This window comes from Giraffa tippelskirchi, chromosome Y (genome assembly GCF_054371585.1).
Source record: "Giraffa tippelskirchi isolate mGirTip1 chromosome Y, T2T-mGirTip1v1.2.pri, whole genome shotgun sequence".
Taxonomy (NCBI): Eukaryota; Metazoa; Chordata; class Mammalia; order Artiodactyla; family Giraffidae; genus Giraffa; species Giraffa tippelskirchi.
In genome coordinates this window covers 10,121,439-10,144,479 of record NC_137290.1, presented here as the reverse complement: position 1 = coordinate 10,144,479, position 23,041 = coordinate 10,121,439, and the positions used below count along the sequence as shown (strand labels likewise).

Sequence of the window (23,041 nt, the reverse complement as noted above, 5' to 3'; positions counted from 1 at the left end):
AAAGAGGAAATCCCCATCGACTCTGTATTGTCTTCATTCTAGAGCAATGCTTACCATGAGTGGGATCATGGAAGAGAAAATCTTAAAAGGCCAAGAGCCACAAACATCCCAGCAGGATCAGGAGTGAACTATATCCACCTCCTCCAGGGCTCAAATGGAAAGAACCTAAAAACCAAGTGTGGTTTAATTTCTGGATCTCAGGGCTGGTGCAATTGGGAACTAAAGGTTGGACACAAGAACGACAAGCATGACCACACTTGCTTGGATACTGGAGCCCAAAGGAGGTGAATTCAGATCCTGCTCCTCTGCTTCTATTAGTTGTGTGACTGTGAACGAGTGGACTACCTCTCTGAGCCTCCGTTTCTTCCTCCGGACAATGGGTTTGATAACAGTATCAACCTTCCAGGGCAATCTATGCACAGTGCAGGGGCCATAGGAAGTCCTCCGTAAATCCTTATTGAAAATAACAAATCGAGGAGCTAGACCAGCTGCCTGGAAGAACCCAACAGGGATATGGACTGCATAGTTCATCCACGTCACTCAATGTCCTAGCCAAATGGGCGAACCAGCCAGGAGTGCTTTGGTTACACAGCCTGGGTGACTCCCAACTACAGCTTCTTTCTCACCCGAAGGTCCAGAGCATCCAGTGACAAAGAAACCTGAAGATTTCTTAAAAAACTGGGTCTAGAACGGCCATACGACTCAGCAATCCTGCTGCTGGACATATACACCGGGGAAACCAGAGCCGAAAGAGACTCGTGTACCCCAGTGTTCATCGCAGCAGTGTTTACAATAGCTAGCACATGGAAGCAACCTAGATGTCCATCGGCAGACGAATGGAGAAGAAAGCTCTGATCCATACACACAACGGAATTTTACTCAGCCATTAAAAAGAATGCATTGGAATCAGCTCTAATGAGGTGGATGAAACTGGAGTCTATTATACAGAGCGACGTAAGCCAGAAAGATAAAACACCGATACATGATATTAACACACATATATGGAATTTAGAAAGATGATAACGATGGCCCTATATGCGAGACAGCAAAAGAGACACAGATGTAAACAACAGACTGCTGGACTCTGTGGAAAAAGGTGAGGGTGGGATGATTTGAGAGAATAGCATGGAAACATGTATAGTATGTGAAATAGATCGCCAGTCCAGGTGCGATGCATGAGACAGGGTGCTCAGGGCTGGAGCACTGGAATGAATGACCCTGAGGGATGGGATGGGGAGGGACGCGGGAGGGTCAGGATGTGAAACGCATGTACACCCAGGGCTCTTTCATGTGAATATATGGCAAAAGCCACCACAATACTGTCAAGTAATTAGCCTCCAATTGACATCCATTTTTAAAAAGAGGTAAAAAATAAAAAGAAAGCTTCAAAAATATTTTGAGAGTGATAATAAAAACACAGCATATCAGAATTCATGAGATGCATGTCTAGAAGTGCTCATAAATTTAAATGCTTGCATGAAAAAAGAATAAAAGCCTAAGCCAATGGAAAAAAGAAAAAAAAAAAAAAAAAACACTCCCTCAAAGTGTTCAGCAAAGGCTACGTATAAGAAAGGTGAGGGAGGGGTGTGATTAGCTGTTGCAAACTTCTTGCTGTCAGATCGTGTGCTCTTGAAGCGAGGTGGTGGTCAGCTAACTGTGTTCCTGTAATCCTCGAGGGAAGCAAATATTATTCCCTATTCCCTGTTTCCCGAAAGGAAAGGTCCCAAGCTTGACTTTCACCCTCCACGGTCCTGGTTGGGAGGGGGAGGGGTGCCTGTGCAGGCCGGTTATCCTAGTTGTGGAGCATTCGTCTAGCACCCACTCTTGTTACTTCCAGCAGTGCTCAGTCCCAGCCGGAAGAGGCATTTCTCAGTTCTCTGTGCCTTCCTCTTACCAAGGCCCCCATACACTGCCCAGCCACCTTCAATGAGCGAGCCAGGTACCCAGCATGTAGCTGGCCCTCAGCCTCCTCAGTCTACCCAGATGGAAAGCTGGGTCCTGTAGACTGTGACCCATGGAGATTGCCACAACCATTCGGTCATGGAGGTGGGGATGGAACACGTTGGCCATTGCTTTGAAACCTGGGCCAGGCCAGTCAGTGGCTCCAGCAAGGGCTCTGGGACTCTACAAGACACAGCCTGTCCCCAAGCTCCACAGTTCATTCCCCAGCCCAAGGCCCGAGGGCCTAGAGGGCTCTGTGGGAAGGCTGTAATATATCTCTCACTACACTCTGCTGAGAGGCTTTTTGTTGGTGGTGTTGGGGTTTCTAACTGCACTAAAGGTCTTGGGCTGAGGCCTGCAGCTCAGTTTTCCATCCTGCCTCTATTACAGTATCTTCCTTGATGAGCTTATTCAACCTGTGACTAAAAGTTGATAACCTGGACCATCACGGGCCATTTCCAGTAGCCCGAGGACCACAGTCTACTCTGTTTCTATAATGCAGGGATTTCAACTTCACAATGTCATGTGATGAAAAAGGTTTCGTCTTCCTCTAACTGAAATATTTAACTTAGAATAATGTCCCCTTGGACATACATTGCAAATGAGGCTACCATTTATTTATTCACTGCTAGAATTATACTTGACATGAATATGATTGAAACAATTATTATTGGGCTATAGTCGCATTACAATGTTGCTTTAGTTTCTGCTGTACGTATGTCCAAGTGAATCCATTTTAGCTGTACATATATCCCGTCATTTTTGGATTTCCTTCACAGTTAGGTCACTACAGAGCCGAGTCGAGTCCCCTTGTACTTTCACTTTTCTCAAACTGTAACTTTTTCTTAAATTTTAACTGGGGGTTAATTACCATACAATATCGTGATGGCTTCTTCCATGGGTCAACATTAATAAGCCATAAGTATATAGACGTCCCGCCCATCCTGGAGCCTCTCCCATCCCTTCCTACGCTATTTTTCTGGGTTCTTCCAGAGCACTTGCTTTGCATGCCCTGCTTCGTGAAGATGAAAACCTGAAAGATGATTTTTCTGTATAAAATATGTAATTTTCTCTATCTCACACGTGAGAACATGGGGGCACATTTTTCTATGTGAAATAGGAGATATGTACTTCATGTTTGAAAATCTATTTGTATAAGTTTCTTCATCATATTTGGAATCTTGTCTGTTTTACCTATGGATATCTGTGCATTTTTCCTACATGAATGGGGAATTCTACATATTTCAGATATGAAAAGTTGAGCACATCCTTTCTTGCATCAGAACTCTGAAATTGTACACATTTCCTATGTGAAAATCTCAATGAAATTTTACTGACATGAAGTATGTAATTAAGATATGGGGAACCAACATGGAATTGGAATTCTCTCTATTTCATAAATGAAATTCTGGGCACCACTGTTTCTTCGTGAAATACTTCATTCCTTGTATTTCTCATATATAAAACAATGACTGTCCACCATGGAATATGGAGTTCTCTATATTACCTGCACCAAAATCTAGGCATTAATTCTCCTTCATGAAAGTTGGGCTTCTCTATATTTCACATCTGATGATCAGAACGAACATTTTCCTATGAGAAATAAGGAAATCTCTGCATTTCATGTGAACCACTGGTTCTTCAGTCTCTGAAACACCTGTTTGCATTTGTGTCCCTGTGCATCAAATGTGTGTGTGTACACGTGTGTGCTTGTGGCACCTGTTTGTGTGTGTGTGTGTGTGTGTGTGGCCTAAGACAGGTGCTCAGTGTGAAACACCAGACATCCTAGGAGGCAGAGTGTGAGTGTTGCATCTATCCAGGCACTTAACGTGAGTGTGCCCATGTTAGCTATGCAGCCGAGAGGAAGGGAGTAAGCAATGGTCAGGAGGAGCACTTTGGTCCCCTTGAAACACTTCCAGGAGGAGCTCTGCTGCTCTGGGAAGTGCATCCGCAGGAGCACATCCTTAGCCACCGGGGTGCCTGCTCTAAGCCGTGGGCCGGGGGAAAGGCCAAGAGCTGACAGACCGCAAGCCAGGGGCTCCAGGGTGGTTTGGCTTGGGGCTGCGTTGTGGGGCCCGAACAGCGAGCTGAGGAAAGTGCGCTGCTTCATCCTCTGAGGAGAGGATGACTGCATTCCTGACACTGCTCAAGCCTAAGGCACAAGTTTAGGGATGGACTCTGCAGGCGGTGAACTTCGGTGAGGTCAGCGGTAAGCCCGCCTCCCACACCCTGCCCGTGGCTTGCAGTTCAGATCTAAGGTGAGCACCTGTGTCCCTGAGGTACCCAGGAACCCCGTCTCACCTGTGTGGATCCCTGAGCACACGGAGTCGCCCGCTGCCCCAGAGGCAATTTCAAGCTTGAGGATGGTTGCGGCGTCAGGTTCAAGTTCCTTGCCTTCGCCTCCAGCTGGCCTGGCTCGCCCAGTCGCTGGGCTGGCACATGTGCACTGTTGGTCAGGCAAACGGCTTGCCTGGACCGGCGCACTGTGCGCTGAGCCAAGTTGGGCCCCTGGGTCACGTGCTGAGAGAGTGCCCAGAATTCCAAGGGGCGTGTCCCGTGAGCCAAGCCCTTTCGACTCCATTTGATTGGTTCTGTGATGAGGTCTAGAGGTCAGGGGGTAGAGTTCAGCCCCTTCCCGCCGCCATATTGTGCGTGCGTGGTGGCACACGGCTCTGCGCATGACTGTCTCCCTTTCCCTGCTCATTGGCTGTGGGCAAGTAGCCAGTTGGTTGTGCCACGTAGACTGCGGCCGGTGGGCGGGCTGTGCCGGCCGCCCGCTGTGCCCTCACGTGCAGCTTCTTCGCGGCTCTGGGCTACGGCCAGAACACCATGGAGAGTGAGACGGGGCCAGAGGAAGGCGGCAGCACCCCGGGATCCGGGGTCTTAGTTGTGAGTCCGGGTCTTCAGGAGGGAGGGACCCTGGGGCCTACCAGCCCGGTGGGGGCGGCAGAGGCGATGCAGGCCGCAGGCGAGGAGGCCGCACTCTTCTGGGTGGAGGCGGCGGAGGAAGGTGCGGCCCTGGAGGAGGGCGAGGTGGCGGGAATCGGGCAGGAGTTCCAGCTGCTGGCGTTAGACGTCATGGAGGAGGTGGAGCTGGTGGCCTACGAGGAGCAAGAGCAGGTGTCCTCGGAGAAGCAGGGCCAGGAATATATAAGCCCCGGAGCCCCGAGTGACCGGCCCGCACTGGAGGCGCTCAAGGCCCTGCAAGCCGAGCTGGAACCCGTGAATAAGCAAGCCCAAAGGGCCCACGCTCGCCTGAAACACAAGAACTGCCAGAGGCGGAAGCTGCATCTAGAGCACAGAAGTGCCATCATCCAGGGAATTTGTGGCTTCTGGGTCAAAGTTGTATCCTTGGTGTGGTGCTTGTGGATTTTTTTTTTTTTTAAACCTGGGCTATTGCAGAAGCGGTTTACAGATCGTGGATATTGGTTACCGTTCTATGTATCTGTTCCTGATATTAGGTGGGCTGTCCTTGCTGTTCTAGTTAGCACAAATTGCTACTTGGGCTTTACTTGCAGAGGTCCCAGTCAGAATTGTCATTAGCACCAGGGATTCCTCAGAGAAAAGGCTTGTCTGGGATCCAGGTCTTCTCTGAAAAGCTGAGTGAATTTGGGGATGAGGTTGGGATGTGCAAATGCTCATGCTGCTTGTACCTCGGAGTGCTTGTTTTCCAGAAGTAAGCTAACTTTTAGGAGGCTGAGATGGAGCTTAGGGCCTTTCCTGTTAGGAACAGACCCTCTTATGGTAGTGCGTTCATAGGCACAGCCTTGGGGCTTGTCATGCCTTCATACAGTCTGCGTCAACAGAAATGTGACGAGTTAACTCGTAGCAAGTTGAAGTCAGGCAGTGCCATTCTACTCTTTAGGCTAGATTTGTCCTTCCAGCACTTTTTTCCTCTAGCATCTGGAGGCTCCTTGACCTACAGCAGTTTATGAACCATCCCCAGATGTCAGCTATGATGGCTGACCAAGATGAAGACATGCTTCACTTCATGACCAACTTGAAGGTCAGGCAGGGGACACTGATAATTGTGGAGGAATGGTGACTGGGGAGGGGAGAGGACATGATTTACCCCTGAAAACAGGAAAGGACAGCTCTTCTGTAAAGAGGTTTCACACCCACCCACCCCTACCCCACTCCCCACACTTTGTCCTGGCAGGTGGAGGAACTCAGGCATCCCACTCATCACTGCAAGATCACATTGTTCTTCCGGAAGAATAGGTATTTCCAGAATGAAGTGATTGTTAAGGAATATCTCATTAATGTCACCGGTAAGAGGCAGCTCCTTGGATGGGGTGGGGGGCAGAAAAGTGTAGGTTGAATTGGAAAATGACTTAGGTCTTTCTCCCATACTCCCTTTTCCTGCAGGATACCGCGCATCTCATTCCACCCCAATTCACTGGAACCAGGGATTTGAACGTAAGGCATACAGCCGCAGGCACCACAACAGCAGCGTTAACTTCTTCAACTGGTTCTTTGACCACAATTTCACAGGATCTGACCGGATTGCTGAGGTAGGGTCCCACGTGGCCACTGGGCCAGAATTGGTGATGTATGTTGGAGTTCTTGGCGGTGCACGGGAGGGCTCAGGGTCTGGCCAGCCCTGTGCTGACCTTGCTCATTGCCCTGGCAGATCATCATAAAGGATCTGTGGCCCAATCCCGTGTGGTACTATATGAGGAGGAAGGCTCCCCCACGAGAGGTACTGGGAGGACGAGAGGTGAGGAGCCCAGGGGCTGGGCACTGGCATTAAATGTTTTCCAGAAACTTGGGTCATTTATTTCACTTGTGGAGAAAGTGAGACTCCGTGGAATGCAGAGTACCACCAGGGAATGAGGGAATCAGCAAGAGACAGCAGGAGTAGAGAACTGTAGTGAAAAATGGGTTCTAAGTAGAGAAGCTTGAGGTAGATGAAGTGGCCTGGTCAGGGCAAACTCACTCCAATTTATATCTGACTCAGCTGCACATCTCTGAACTGCCATTCCATGGCCAACAAGTGTACCCTCAGGCTTCTCTTAAGTTGGGGCCCACCTACTATTGAAGTCCCCTTTCCACAAAGGTCTGTGAGTCTCCTTTCTGCTAGGCTGTTCCCCACTGACCATCATTTGATTCCGTTTTGATCATCACACTTGTTTTTATTTTCTTCTGCATCTTTTTCACCTGCCACCCTCATTCTGAGAATACTGACCACTGTGCAGGATTCTGGAGAATAGTCTTTTAACTTACTTATTTCAACTGGAGGATGATTACTTTACAAAACCATGGCGGTTTCCGCCATACATTGGCCAACACGAATCACTCGTATACACGTGTGTGCACGTGTCCCCCCAAATGCTGAACCCACCACCCACCGCCCTCCCCTACCTGTCTTTCTTGGTTGTCCCACAACATGACTTTGTTTGCCTTGCTTCATGCATCAAATTTGTGCTGGTCATCTATTTTGCATAAGGTAATGTAAAGGTTTCAGGGCTATTTTCTCAAATTAACCCAGCCTCACGTTCTACCACTGAGCCCAAAGTCTGTTCTTTATATGTCTGTGTCTTATTTGCTGTCCTGCATGTTGGATGTTCAGTACCACCTACATGGTCCTAAACTCCGTATATTTGTGTTAACATGCAGTATTTGTTTTTTCTCTTTCTGACTTAACTTCACTCTGTATAATAGGCTCCATGTTCATTCCAACTCATAAGAATTGAGTTCGATGTATTCCTTTTTAGGGCTGAGTAACATCCCATTGTGTATATGTACCCCAACTTCCTTATCCCTTCATCTGCCGATGGACATACAGGTTGCTTCCATGTCCTAGCTCTTGTAAATAGTTCTACGGTGAAGACTGGGGTACGTGGTTTTTAGTATGTGCCTAGAGAGGAAATGTAAAAGTTCACAGACTCTCCCTCCTGGGAATTGACTTGAAAGATTAAAGCTGTCTTTAGTGTAGTTCAGAGAGGATAGGTTTACATATCTGTGTCTGTGTCTGTTTTGAAAGGACCCCCCCGATCTTGAGAAACTTATGAAGGAGTGCCCCCCTTTACCTAAAATAGGAAACCTATGAAGGTGCTTCACATGAAGATCAATGGCCAGCTAGTTCTCTCGGACAGGAAAGTAACGCAGAGCGGTCTGCTGGTGAAACGGATCGAGAGGGAGACACAAGTAAACCTGAAATAATTCCGAAGGATAAATAAAAAGCATCAACTGTATGTGTCTGTGCATTGTTTGGACAGGTCCTCAGGATAAATACTTCAGCTCCGTGTAGGATTCTCAGTTTACCGCATGGGAATTACCAGACCATGGAGAGTTGTAGAGGGGGTTAAGTCATATGTTGGGGTTGTGTCAGGGGACACAGTTCTTCCTGTGGGGTGGGGGTTGGGGAGGAAGCGGAGGGGCCATTAACTGTGGGTCTGTCAGTTTTTCAAGGGAGATGTGGATGTTCATGGAAAGGGTCTGGTGAACAAGGGCCAGAGATCAAAATAGTGGGACGCAATTTTGTTGGAAGGTGGTGCCCCAGGTATCATCCCTGTTGGATATCATCAGATACTTGAAGAGTACAGGACAAGGAAAAAGCCTTAACATTCAGCTCACTATGAACCACATAGCCTCCTTGTGTGTATGACTGCACAGTTCAGCTTTGCTCAAAGTCAGCTTCCCAGAGCTAGGGTTCCAGGTAACATCTTAGGGGATGGGGGCGTAAGGTATATAGAGGGGCTGTGGCCTAGGGAGAAAGTGAGGGGGTGAGAAGGCAGTAAGGATATTAGTTTCTGGCAAAAGTGACCAGGGGAAAAGATCAATTGCCAGGAAACAGAGAGACAAACAAAAACAGATCCCATCATATCTGTTTGAGCTCATGTGAACTCTGTTCTTTTTTTCCCAGGAACTCAGTTTAGGTACAAAGTCTGCAGGGGCAGAAGTCAGGGGAGTGGGGATGTTAAACAGGCAAGGTCCAGCCTACCCAGCCATGCACTCTGTGTCCCATGATGGCTCGGTGGTTAATATCCCTTTTCTCAGGAAGGCTTAAGCTCTGTGCCCAAGGCTCTCTATCAGGCCTAGGTGTACAAATAAACGTTTTCTCATGAACCCTCTGGTAATAGTGTCCCTTCCTTGCTGAATGGCTCAGCACAGACTGTTTTCAACCACAAGGGACCTTCTTCTGGGGCTTTGTCGCTACTCTGTGGGCCAAGGGCCAATGGGAACACCTGGGGCATACGGAGCTCACCGAGGGACTGGTCAGCACTTAGGGTGGCCCTTTCCAAGTAGATGGCTGCTTTCCGGAATCACGTCCACCTCTGGATCGGGCAAAGGACAGACTGGCACAGAGGGAGTAGGGAGAGTTCAGCGTTTGTCCTCCCGTGTTGTCCTCTTGCCCCAGATACAATGGCTCCAACGTGGGCATGCCTGAGGGTGATGGATCTGTCCCACATGGAGTTCTCACTCCACAGCTTGTCTCCCTACAGCAGCATCTCTTTTGAGGGCAAAGGGTAAAGGATGAACGTCAACGTTCATGGGTTTATGGATGTCCCCTTCAAGGTGCACTGAACGAGATCTCCTGCTCAGGGCCAACTTTTGCATTTGAATATCTGCACCCTCGCTTTGCCCCTTCTGCAGAGGAGCATCTACAGTTCCAGAAGGCAAGGCTTGGCCTTCTCTGGGTGCTTTCTGTACAAGCAGCCCAGTAAACACCGGAAACATGTCTTCTTACTTTCTTATTCTGTAAACTTCAAAGAACCCTTGGGGCTCTGGCAGGCTGGTACCTGTCTTTCTCAGCGCCAGTTCAAAACAAAGCAAAGGAGAAATTACGCTGTAATAACTCTGCAGTGGGTGTGGGATGGCATATTGGTGCATGGTTTGGGGGACCTTAGACTGGCCTCATTCTAGGGGCTGCGTGGTATTTATCCACATTCAGAAGTTTTAGTAAGGCATTGCAAAGAACTTAAAGACAAGACAAGTTAAGGACAGGGTCCCCCAATGCCTAATACTTCCTGCCTTCAGTACCAGTGCTTCAGTACCAGGGATGGCTTTAGCTCTAACCTGTCCTGGAGTGAAGACTGCAGAGATAGTCATGGATCGGTTAGTGAAACTGAACTGTGTGTGGTTGACTTGATGGTCATTCTCTGGAAACTTGCCATGACTTGTGTCCCAGTGTCTTTCGGGCTTTCACTTGGGCCCTAAGGTCTAGGTGCTATTAGATTTGACTGCGCGCTTGGACGTGTTGTGTAAGGTTTTCTTCCACTGAATATCAATGCGTGGGAAACTTGGCGGATTACTGATGATTTCAAGAGCATTCTGGCTCAATCACCCTGATCTGCATTTGTTTCCTGTTCCCTGGATGTGTTCATGTTTTCCTCTGTTTAGAATGAAGATTGGGTGTCTCCGTTGTGTTTGCCCATGAAGGTGAGCTGATGTTTCTTCCTGTGGGTCTGCCTATGCCTCCTGTCTGCTTTGATGTGGCACCCATGCCTGTGCCATTATGCACAGCTCTGCTGCCGTAGCTGCGTCAGTTCTTGCATGGCCCTATTCAACATACATGAATTGTGTTGCTTGTATTCCCTTTTTTGTTTTAAATTTGTGTGTCTTTGTTAGACTGTGTGTGAATTCGACCCTTTCTTTCATTCCTGGATCAAATGCTTCCAACACCTTGAATAGTGACTTTTTAAAAGAGTTACGCGATATTTGTGAACAGCAAGAAATGCTTTACCGCAGGAATACTTAACAGTGACCCACGTTTGGAAACAACAATACCCACACACTTACAGAAATGCCCATGGGGCAAGATTATCACTCGTTGAAGTGAGAATATTAATTAGGATCACAAAGGGCAAAGATGTTGCAGGAATGCATCTGTCAGAAAATTTTTCATCTGTCAGAAAAGATTTGGGGTTGACTTGTTAAGTGTTCTATAAACGCTGCTGCAGAAATGAAGGACGTTGACTTTTACCACTTCTTGCTTTGATCGTTAAACTGACATTACCTATGCAGTATTTCTTCATGATTTTAAGTGAAGCATCACCCAGGCAGTAGGAGTTGGGGCTTGCCTTTCTGTGAATAGGAAGTTGTTAAAGAATTCTTGTCCTCAGTGACCTTCTATAGCCCGGGGAAAGGGGGTGCATGATCAATTTCAAGTTCAAAGCCCCTTGCTATTTCTTTGTTGTTTCTGGAAGGAAAGCCCAGGGAATGGTATCTTCCCAACGTGATTGGTGCTGTGAACTAGTCCGATGCGATGGGAGTAGAGAACACAGGCACACGTCACTCAACCGTCCACAGTGAGGACTTCCAACCCTGCCAGCCTCTTTGCATGTCAGTCCCCCTCATGAGCAAATCCCATTCACCTTCTAGGATGTATCATAGAAGTAGAAGAGGACGCTGAGTTGATCAACTAGTGAGTGGAAAAAAAAAATAACCGGGCCAAAAAAGAGGGGTGCTTACCAAAGTCCATTATACTGGACAAGTAAACAAATAGTTGTGCATGTGTGAAGTTTCTTTTCAGGACTGTTTGTGTGTGTGGGGGGGTGTGCATGCACACACATATGCGCTGACACAAATGTGTGTGTGAGCTGTCTGAACTGGTCTGGCTGGGGGGTGGAAGAATGGACACTGAAAACGTGAAAGAGCTTGTGTAAGGTTTAAAGATCACAGGGCAGCAGAAGCACTGACGCCATGGAAAAAAGCCCAGGGATCTCAGCGACAGAGCAAGCTGGAAGTGTAAACAGGCTTGTAAGTGTAAACGTGGATCCCTCAGCAGAAAGGAGAGGCAGGAAAAAAGCACCTGGGGGCAGTCAGGGAGGATGCGAAGGAGCAGAGAAATAAGAGTGGGCCAGATCCCCAGGCACAGAAGAGGGGCTATGCACAGCCCCTAGGACACCCAGCTACAAAGGGTTTTCTGTCTCTCTCAAGTGCAGAACCATTCTATCCTCAACATGTCCAGGCACATGAGCACAGCTTGCCCTTTTCTGTAAGGTTTGGGAGACTGATGGCACTGTAGCATAAGCACCTGCTACATCCAGCGTATGCCAGTTTGAAACATCACTCCTTAAAAGGGTGTCTTGGGTTGATCCTCTCGCCCTTCCCAGTCCCACAGGCCTGGGCTGATGGGGTAGGCTGGGGTGTGTTCTCACCTGGAGGCTGGATGAGAACAGAACCACTTTTACTTTTTTTTTTCCCCAGTGACTCGTAAGTTTTTAAACTTTATTTTAACGAAGTTGACCTTGCTAGGCTGCTGTTCTTAATAATAGATTATGATTATAGAGTATGATTCTGTGGAGAGATGTATAAGAAAACAAGAATGGGAGAGAGATTCTGTTTCTCTCTATAGAAAAGAGACGTGGTCTTTGTTTTCTGTAGATCACTTTACCACCGATAGTGAATGAAGCTGAGTAATATTTGGACAGTATTCTGTGTATTCACTAGCTGAACTGTTAGCTGTAAATAAAACACAGGACACAGAAGAGTGTTGATGAAATGTGGCTCCTTCAGTCACCGTACATACAGTGTTTCACTGGGTCTCTTGGCTTTCCTGAGAAACAATTCATTCATGTTTTAAAGGATTGCCCTGGACGCTGAGGGTGTTTCTGTTCACTGGAACTAGGCAGTTCAGTATGGTTGAACACTTAGGGTCAATTATGTTGTTAAATGGACAATCTATGAAATAATCATCTTGGCTTTCAGTTTTACTCTAAAACACACTTACTAAATACACAATAATTTTGCAGAACCATCTGGCATTATCCAAGGTCATGTGGGTAACACCATGCATTTTCTACTCAGGATATAGTTGAATAGGAAAAAAAAAAGTAGTCAATGGCTATGCTGGATAATTTTAAATGTGATACAGTTTTTTGTTAATTTTTTGAGGTATAGCTTATGTTCTTAATTCCTAACTGTATTCATTTTTATAAGGAGAGACATGATATACTGCAGACTACCTAGAAAGTAAATATTTAGAGATAAACTCCTGAGGTATTTTATTTCCCTTACAATTTATGTTCTGTGCTCATGGAAGAAGCTAGGGTGATGGAAGTAACAGGTAAAGGTATTAGTACCTAATGATTTGTCATCAGGTCAGATTTAAACATGTATAAAGCACATATTAGCTGGTGATTCTTACTTGTTTGCAAGAGAACGTTCACTCCGTATAAGTTTTATTTCTAAGAACTAACCATTACAGTTCCCATGAAATGTATGTCATCATTACATGACAACCCAGATTTTTAAGTAAATGATTTTGTCTTTGAGATTCAAATTACTGTTAAATGAAATAGACTTTCATTCCATAACTTCTAAGAACTGGCCAATATATTTAAAATTTTATAAATGCCTTTGTTTTATACTTTAGATGGAAGAGTTTTGAAGTATTTGACATCATTTTTGAATTTTTAAACCTAAAAGCATACAAGAAGTAGTACTTTCTCCATATATTTTAAAATTCGGTATTTTTTAACTTTATTTTTAACAATTTTAGACTTACAAGAAAAAGCTATAAAAATAGTATTCATTTTTTAAAAACAAAGTCCTCAGACTAAACAATGCAGGACTCAGCCAAGTGAAGATCTTAGTTAATCCCTGACCACAGAAGGGCAACACACAGAAGTAACACCAGAGTGGCAGAGGTAATTTGAGTATGTGTTCCACCCAGATTCTCCATAGTTCAAATCAGTGTTTTGTGTTTATAAAAAATAATTTTTCTAAGTTATAAAAAGAGCTTCCCTTGTTGAATAATGCCAGATTTTTCTAAATTTCACTTTCTTGAGAAATCTACACTTTAAAGATGTATTTGTTTGATGCTTCTGCAGTAGAAAATGTAAGTTATTCACTGCTCCTGCTTTCTGATACATTCATAGATTTAATAGATAGATTTCCTTGCCTCCTTCATGGCTGTTCATGTTTCTGTGGAGGCCTGGTTAGGAAAATCTTTTTGTTTTTTTCATGGAAGTCTCAGATGGAGGGGACAAGCTGCACTTAGCACTTGAATTTTAACCATAGCTCTTCAGAAAGAGACTATATGTGGCAGAGGCAGCTGCACTTGCTTGAATAGACAGTGCACGATTTAATGTTTTAACCAGTTGGGTACATCATCTCAGTCTCGCTCACGATAAGAAATTATTTGTCTTCCATTTTCTAAGAGGAGATAAGGATATTAACAAAGAAATCCTTACACCAAGTTCTTCAACAATTGCCAGAGCAGACTAAATGCATAAAATGAGGTTAGGCCATGAAGCATTTTTACATCTAAAACTAAATTCTCATCTCTAAACATTCCTATTAACATAGCAGATTTGAGTTGCAACCATCCTCCTAATAAAATTATGAAATCTTTAAAACTGGGAAGCATTTGTAAATAATGGGTCCTTTAAATATCCCTGAACTTTATTCTAAAGCTTTTCTTTTTTTCTGGTTCTTTTTTTTTTTAATAAATTTATTTATTTTAGTTGGGGGCTAATTACTTTACAGTATTGTAGTAGTTTTTGCCATACATTGACATGAATCAGCCATGGGTTTCCATGTGTTCCCCATCCTGAACCCCCCTCCCACCTCCCTCCCCATCCCATCCCTCTGGGTCATCCCATTGCCCCAGCCCCGAGCATTTGTCTCATGCATCGAACATGGAATGGTGTTCTGTTTCACATATGATAATATACATGTTTCAATGCTATTGTCCCAGAACGTCCCACCCTCACCTTCTCCCTCAGAGTCCATAAGACTGTTCTATGCATCTGTGTCTCTTATTCTGTCTCACATATAGGGTTATCATTACCATCTTTCAAATTCCATATATATGCACTAGTATACTGTATTGGTGTTTTTCTTTCTGGCTTACTTCACTCTGTATAATGGGCTCCAGAAACTGGAGAACAGAATCACTTTGAAAGGGCCTCTGTACAATATATGGGCAGACTTCAATTCCTCTGGCAATGGAGAGCCGTGGCCCTTGGCAGGATGCTGGCCTTAGCATCTCCGTATAAATCTCTCTCTACAGAGAGAATTCCATGTCTGTATCACATTTTGACATGAGGGCAAAAGTGTTCTACGTGAAGCATGGAACTCGGTATTTCACATCTGAATACACGCATGTAGATTTCCTGAATGAAATACGGAATTTTCTGCATTTCACTTGTGAATATCTCACCACAAACTTTCCAAATCAAGAATGGAATTCCCTATATTTTATAATATGAAAATGTATGCACATATTAAACCATAATGTGACACACATGAGAAGCAAACTACTAAACGATGTAAAGATAAAAGATATACTCTGTCTATATATCCTAGCAAATCAGTTCATGACAAAGTTTCCAAAATAATAAGTAGTCCTCAAGTAAGACCTGATGACAGCCTTTGTCACACTTTGTCCTAAATTCACCTGGTAACTGGGAGAGCTCTCAGTGTCTGTTAACTTGCTTTACACAGAAGAAAAAACTGCTCATACTTTTATGAGTGTATGTGGTTTTGAAATCATTCTCTGAAGAGAGTCTGTTAACCTCCATAGACTTGAGAGATAAGGTGTTACTGTAACCTAATACCCCTGTACCCAACAACCTTGGGCCAAGCAATATCGAAACACTAGAGTTTAAAGCAGAGTATGTTTTATTGCAGAGCCATGCAAGAAGTGTGGCTTACGCCTTTAAACACCTCAATCTACCTGTTTAGTATTAACAGTAATAATAACTACTATTAATCAAGTATTTATTATGTATTACTCACTTCTGTGTTTTAATGGACTGTTTGAAAAATGTTCACAATAGTCTAATGAGATAGGGATCATTATTATCCTTATTTTACAGATGAGGGCTATAAAGCACAGAGGTGAGGTTGTGCACCTATGTCACACAGCTAGGTGGAGCTCAGATAGACCCATATGAAACATGATTCCCAGGTGCCTGCGCTTTTCCACTATTTTTTGCAATACTCTCAAATCATCATCAATGGGTGATATTTCAAAATCTTGAAAGATATTGAATTTATGAAAGTAGTCCATTTATGATCTCTAAGGACTCCCTGTTAAACCAGGGAGAAGGTGAGGGTGGGACGTTCTGAGAGAATAGCATTGAAACATGTATATTATCATATGTGAAAGAGAACACCATTCCATGTTCGATGCATGAGACAAATGCTCAGGACTGGGGCAACGGGATGACCCAGAGGGATGGGATGGGGAGGCAGGTGGGAGGGGGGTTCAGGATGGGGAACACATGGAAACCCATGGCTGATTCATGTCAATGTATGGCAAAAACTACTACAATACTGTAAAGTAATTAGCCCCCAACTAAAATAGATAAATTTAAAAAATAAATAAAATAAAATAAAAAACAAAAACAAAAAACAAAACTCAATCTACCTAAAGAGACAAAAGACCTACATATAGAAAACTATAAAGCACTGATGAAAGAATTCAAACACACAAATAGATGGACAAATATACCGTGATCATGGATCAGAACAATCAATATAGTGAAAACGAGCACATTACCCTAAGGATGCTATAGATTCAATGCAATTCCTATCAAGCTACCAGCAGTATTTTTCAGACAACTAGAACAAATAATTTCACAATTTGGATGGAAATACAAAAATCCTCGAAGAGCCAATCTTGAGAAAGAAGAATGGAATAGGAGGAATCAACCTGCCTGACTTCAGGCTATACTACAAAGCAACAGTCATCAAGACAGTATGGGACTGGCACAGAGAGAGACACATAGATCCATGGAACGGAATAGCAATCCCAGGGATAAATCCATGCACTTATGGACAGAGAAAGAGGGGGAACTGGGTTTTGGCTGCAAGTTCCAGACCATGCTTGATAGAAAAGACCATCTAGGAGGACTGAACATTGACAAAGATGCCAGAGGCACCGACAAGAGAATGAGAAGGAAACCAGAGAAAGAGGGGGGACTGGGGTTTGGCTGCAACTTCCAGACCATGCTTGGTACATCACTGCGGTTTGGAGGAACTAATATAACTGTGGCCATAAAGGGATTCTATTGTCAGGTCAATCCGGGACATAGGGTACGATGCAAGTCAGCTTTCACTCTTGTAGCCCTCTTCAGATCCCTTAACCAGCATCTCAGATCTCAAAGAGGGGAAATGTAAGACGTAGCATTTCTCGAACTGATCTTGTTAGGCAACACCTTTTTTTTTTTTTCCTGGTAAAGAACCCCTATTATAATTCTGTAGGACTATTGGGGAAACACTGGAGTACCCTGGTCAACACCTTCTCACTCAGAACAAAGCAAGAGAATTTCAACTCTTTTCTTGGCTCCCAATCTCTCGTTTTACCCATTCAATTCAACATTTACTAAATGCTGATTCTCAGCAAAGCGTTATCCACCTGGATGTTCATAAGTCTGTATAGAGACTCTAATCAGGCTATAAATGTACAAAAGGAGAGTTTGGGGAATTTCATTTGGGAACAGAAAAAGATCAGGCAGGGGAAGGCATTAGGGCTCAGCAAGCAGTGAAATGGGTGGCAAGCTTATTCTGAGCAGACACTGACTATGAAACTACACAGTCCTGGGGAGCAGCAATATAGGGTTCTACTAGGAATATCTATGAGAGATGAAGCTGGATGTGACTTTTGGGCCAGACTGGGACGGATTTAAATGTTTTGCTAGAAGTCTGGATTTTCTTTTGGGAGTGGTAAGAACCTGATGTGTGCTTTATAAAGTCAACTCCCTGAGGGCTGGAAAGAGCAGTGGTATCACACCAAGGTTTTCGCTTGTCTCAGTGACAGAGGAAAGACCTCTGATTTCTAGCTGTCAGGGGAAAGGCACAAATGAATGCAGGGGCTTGAACATTAGAGGATAGGAAAACTGGCCTCCCTGGAGCTGAGCAGGAGAGGAAGAGATGAGCTTCAGAGAGGAGACAAAAGAAGTACTGAGTGAGCATGATGTGGCGTGGCCACACGAGTCCCTAAAGTGAAAGCACCTACCAGCCCTCTCCCTAAGCTGAGTGGGCTCTGAGGACCAGCTCCCAGCCCCTGCTCACTGAGCAGGGTTTTCTCCCCAAGATCCCGTTCTCACCGGGACATGTCACTGCGCTCCCGTCTTCCTCCCTAGCATGTGACTCCTCTTCCAGCTGTGAGATAATGTCAGGTTTAGGGAACTGGTACCCTGTTGAAGAAGGAGACTTATAACTTGGGGATTCTGTCCTGTACCCTCAGGAACTCCCAGCCTGGTTTCTAAAGGCTCTGAGATAACAGGCAAGTGCAAATTTACACACAAGAAAAATAAAGCCTGTTTCCAAAGATTCTGCCACTAGGGACATATGCCAGTGTCTGGAAACAATTTTGGTCATCACAGCTTACCGAGGGAGACCAGGTTCCTGTAATTTTCCAGCATCACCTCCCGGTAGAGCTTCCTCTGAGAAGCACTGAGGTAGGGTAATTCCTCTGGACTGAAGTCCAGAGTCACATCCTCGAAAGTCACCAATTCCTGAAATACCAGATATACTCCTAAATGATTGAAATCCGGAATTATCCCAAAGAGGGGGAAAGGTGCCTGATAAGAGGGGACTGACCATGAAGCACACATTCAGACAAGCAGAAAGACTCTAATCCAAAGGTTTCAGGGACCTACAAGGGTTTCTTTCCTTTAAGTCTTTCTCATTAAAATGTTTTCTTCTCTGCAATCACCCTCTTGTTTCTTTCAGTCTTCTAACTTTATAGAGGCTTTCGATGGCTAAGTCAAAGATCTCTCTTGGGAAACGTCACACTGCACTTGAAAATATGTGGCTTATTTTCCAACATCTTTTGGTATTAACTTCTAACATAATTCCACAGTGATACGAGAACAGACTGTATATGATTTCAATACCTTCAGGCCATGAAACTTTTGCACTTTATGTCCCAGGATATGTTCCAGGGTCTCCTAGTTTATAGTCCATGGGAACTTGAACACAATTTGGCCTCTCTTGTTGTGTGAAAACTATATAAATCTGAAGTTATGTTCAATTGGTTCATACTGCTTTTCAGATCTACTATAGACTTCTACCTTTATTCATTCCATTAATTTTTTGAGTTTGATATTGAAAGTCCACCTAAAAATTGTAATTTATCTACTAAAAAATAATTGTAATTTATAGTAGAACTTCCCCCATAGCTCCCTCATATCTCAGCTGGTAAAGAATCTCGCTACAATGCAGGGGACTTGGGTTTGATTCCTGGGTCGGGAAGACCCCTGGAGAAGGAAATGGCAACCCACTACAGTATACTTGCCTGGAGAATCCCATGGACAGAGGAACCTTGCAGGCTACAGTCCATGCAGTCACAAGAACTCGACATGACTTAGCGACTAAACCACCAACCACCACATAGTGGAACTATATGTAACTTTGTTCTGAACTCTCCAAGCCTCCTGTAAATGTGTTATCATAGTTTCATAATTTAAAACATAGAAAAGAAAGAGAAAAAATAAGCATATCTTTCTTTTGTCTTGAAGTCTGAGAGAAGTGGGAATATTTCTAAGACAGCTCCTGCTGCGAATTTCTAGAGATCTGTGTGGGAGGAGAAAGATCCTTTTAAGTTCCTTAATAAAGAGAGAAAAATGCAAATAAAAGCTGAGCAGTATACCCCAATCCCAGGAAAAAGAGACAGTTGGGTTTACGTTCTGGTTCTCTCTTACAAGCTCTGTGAGTGTGGATAGGTTAAGCCTCAGTGACTCATCCACAAAACACAAACAGCTCATAAATATGCAGAGATGGCCAATCTTATAATAAGAAAATGCATTTCAAAATGACAAAGTATGACTTTATACTCATTCAACTGACAAAAATTAAGACGTTGGACAATACCAAATACTGTCGAGAAGGGGGACTCTTGGTGGTGGTGGTGGTGTAGTTGCTCCGTCGTGCCTGACTCAAAATTTTGAGACCCATCCACTGTGGCCAAGCTCTTTTGTCCATGGGATTTCCAAGGCAGGAATACTACACAGCAGGTTCCCATTTGTTTTCCAGGGGATCTTTCTGACCAAGGATTGAACCTCCATCTCCTGCACTGCAGGCAGATTGTTTACTGACTGAGCCATCAACGAAAATCTTAGAATGTGGGCTTTTGAGACCTCTTAAAAGATGCTAAAAGTGAAGTTGCTCAGTTGTGTGTGAGCTCAGTTGTGTGTGACTCTTTGCGATCCCGTGGACTGCAGCCTACCAGGCTCCCCCATCCATGGAATTTGCCAGACAAGAGTACTGGAGTGGGTCGCCATTTCCTTCTCCAGGGGATCTTCTCGATCCAAGGATTGAACCCAGGTCTCCCGCGTTGCAGGCAGATGCTTCATCGTCTGAGCCACCAGGGAAATGTAAATTGGTAAACCACTTTTGGGTCCAGAAATATACCTCTTCCTAGGTGTATCTGCTCATGTGTACTGTCTTATAACCTCCAAAATCTAGGCAAGACCCAAACACTCATTTATGGTAGAAGAGATAAATGTATGATGATATTGGGGCTCCCCTGGTGGCTCAGATGGTAAAGAATCTGCCTGCAATGCAGGAGACCCAGGTTCAATCCCTCAGTCATGAAGATCCCATGGAAAAAGGAATGGCAACCCACTCTAGTATACTCACCTAGAGAATTCCATGGACATAGGAGACTGTCAGGCTACAGTCCCTGCGGTTGCAATGAGTCAGACACAACTGAGCGACTCAGTTCAGTGGAGTTCAGATCAGTCACTCAGTCGTGTCCGACTCTTTACGACCCCATGAACTGCAGCACGCCAGGGCTCCCTGTCCATCACCAGCTCCCGGAGTTTACCCAAACTCATGTCCATGGAGTTGGTGGTGCCACCCAACCATCTCATCCTCTGTCATCCCCTTCTCCTCCTGCCCTCAATCTTTCCCAGAAACAGGTTCTTTTCCAGTGCATCACCTCTTTACATCAGGTGGCCAAAGGACTGGGGTTTCAGCCTCAACACCAGTCCTCCCAGTGAACACCCAGGACTGATCTCCTTTAGGATGGACTGGAAGGATCTCCCTGCAGTCCAAGGGACTCTCACGAGTCTTCTCCAACACCACAGTTCAAAAACATCCATTCTTTGGCACTTGGCTTTCTTTACAATCAACTCTCACAATCATACATGACTCCTGGAAAAACCATAGCCTTGACTAGATGGACCTTTGTTGACAAAGGAACATCTCTGCTTTTCAATGCGCTGTCTAGGTTGGTCATAACCTTCCTTCCAAGGAGTAAGTGTCTTTTAATTTCATGGCTGCAATCACCACCTACAGTGATTGGGGAGCCCCCAAAAATAAAGTCAGCCACGGTTTCCACTCTTTCCCCATCTATTTGCCATGACGTGATGGCAACAGATACCGTGATCACTGGGCGACTAACACACACATAATCACACCTCAGAATAATCCAGTAATACAAACTAAGTAATTACAGTTACATGCAACATTCTTGGTAACAGAAAGGTGAATGTAAGAAGCAGGTATTGGAAGACTACCGAAGACCATGATACCCATTTTACTAATATACGTCTTTTGTGTTTTCATGGAAACATTATGCAGATCAACGAACTAGAGAGCATGTACTGACTGCCCAGCTTTTATAGAGGGGTTTATTTGGCTCACATGTGTTCTTTATTCTTTCTTCAAAATTTGTTAGTTGCCAACACCAAAATATTAGTATAATTCATATTATTAGCTGGATTTTTTGACTTCACTTTAAAAAATCAGAAGATCTAGGCATCAGGGTCCACATTCTCACATGGCGCCATCAGCTGATGCTGAAACATAGCTGCCCCTTAGATGGGGCAGATGCCCCCCATGTTGTCACAATCCACCCACTTACAAATTCTCTTTTATTACCTCAGTCATCTCTGAGGGCATCTTCACTTGAGATCCTAGACACAGACACTGTAGGGAAAGAGGGCTATTCTCAGGAACAGATGACCTGGAACAATGTTTCTCACCCCTCTTCCCCTTAGCTCTTCCTCAAGGAGCATTTGTAAACACTTTCTTTTCCTAACTGTCAAACGCCTTCCCCTCACCCATGAATTTTTTTCTAAAGCAAGTGCAACACATTAGCTTCTTCTAGGTTTCAAAACATGATTTAACAAGAACATTAAGGAGCAAATTTTTAAAAATTCACAACAGTTATTTCATCTATAAAAAGGAGCATAATAGTAGTACAAATCACATCAGGGTTGCTTTGACTAAGTCAAAAGTGGAGAGATAATGGAACAATAAACAATGAAAAATTAATTCAAGAGACGGGAAAAGAGAGAAAATATTAAAGATGTGGTATGTGGTGGTGGCAATAAGTGTGAGAAAAAGCAGGAAATCAAATACAAAGAGTCAGAAGAAAATTCTGATACAGAAGCCTGGGAAAGAAAGGCTCAGTTAGGTAAAGTTTACATAAAGACTTTAAGGAAATGAGGATGTTTAATTAGATAGAGGAGGTCTAGAAATCAGAAAGGGGAGCTCCTCACACTGCAGAACTAAGTCAGAAGAAAACCTGACTCACCTGAGATCTAACAAATGGCTTCCTGTCAGACATCATTGTGTCCTTCTTTTGGTGGTGGTTTGTGTTTCTCTCTTCTGCAAGGACACAGTTCTGAGCAGAGAAACCTAGAAGGGAGAAGGAATAACCACAGAGTTGAGTCCAGTCTGGCAGCACCCACAGACACAGAGAGTAGCCTGCCAACCCCTCACCTGCCATGGGCAGAAGCAGCACTTCCTATGACAAGAGAAAAACCAAAAAAATCATTTCTCAGCTCAGTGTGGCAATTCCAGAAAAGAGGTTTGGTTACCTCCCACCTCTAAATGCTTCCATGGATTTTCAGTGCCTTCCAAATAAAGTAAACCTTCCCTCTACATTTGTATCAATGGTCCTAGCTTCACCATCTATTTAGTCACCAGAGAACATCAGTTTCTCAATTGTAACATGAAAATTACAAAGATCTCTCTAATTCTACAGGCACCTATAAGGGTTAAACACCTGCTGTGTGTGGGGCACAAAGCAGGTAGTAAAAAAAAAAAAGACCACAACTCTTATTACTACATCTTTTTCACTCAGGGATCTAGAAGACAACCACCACCTTCCCTCAGGAAACCTGAAGTCCTTCCTTGTTTGTGGTCTCTTTCCAAGAGTACCTTTCACTATTCTATAGTTTCTTCT

The 23,041-nt window shown here is 44.4% G+C and overlaps 1 protein-coding gene and 1 pseudogene across 2 annotated transcripts in view; one reads left to right on the top strand and one right to left on the bottom strand.

The window, feature by feature from the left end:
• Window positions 1-23,041, bottom strand: part of LOC145537685 (zinc finger imprinted 2-like) — a 55,500-nt pseudogene that overhangs the window by 29,482 nt on the left and 2,977 nt on the right. Inside the window, exons 2-4 of the transcript XR_014076412.1 lie at window positions 22,388-22,491; window positions 21,730-21,777; window positions 18,233-18,359 (exon numbers count right to left, since the gene is read on the bottom strand). The product of XR_014076412.1 is annotated as a zinc finger imprinted 2-like (transcript). The remainder of the gene's footprint in view (window positions 1-18,232; window positions 18,360-21,729; window positions 21,778-22,387; window positions 22,492-23,041) is intronic.
• LOC145537763 (testis-specific Y-encoded protein 3-like) lies at window positions 4,177-8,138 on the top strand. The gene is made up of 6 exons (XM_081568575.1): window positions 4,177-5,286; window positions 5,870-5,947; window positions 6,101-6,212; window positions 6,310-6,455; window positions 6,575-6,661; window positions 7,983-8,138. Exons 1-6 carry the CDS (start codon window positions 4,771-4,773, stop codon window positions 8,121-8,123), a joined length of 1,080 nt encoding a protein of 359 aa, XP_081424701.1. The 5' UTR covers window positions 4,177-4,770; the 3' UTR covers window positions 8,124-8,138.

What these genes read in the sequence shown, in the direction of transcription:
- LOC145537763 (XM_081568575.1), top strand. Translation starts at nt 4,771, where the DNA reads ATGGAGAGTGAGACGGGGCCAGAGGAAGGCGGCAGCACCCCGGGATCC. An exon ending in GTGGCTTCTGGGTCAAAGTT is followed by an intron (nt 5,287 to 5,869) that starts GTATCCTTGGTG and finishes GACCTACAGCAG; the next exon opens with TTTATGAACCATCCCCAGAT. An exon ending in AGGTACTGGGAGGACGAGAG is followed by an intron (nt 6,662 to 7,982) that starts GTGAGGAGCCCA and finishes TACCTAAAATAG; the next exon opens with GAAACCTATGAAGGTGCTTC.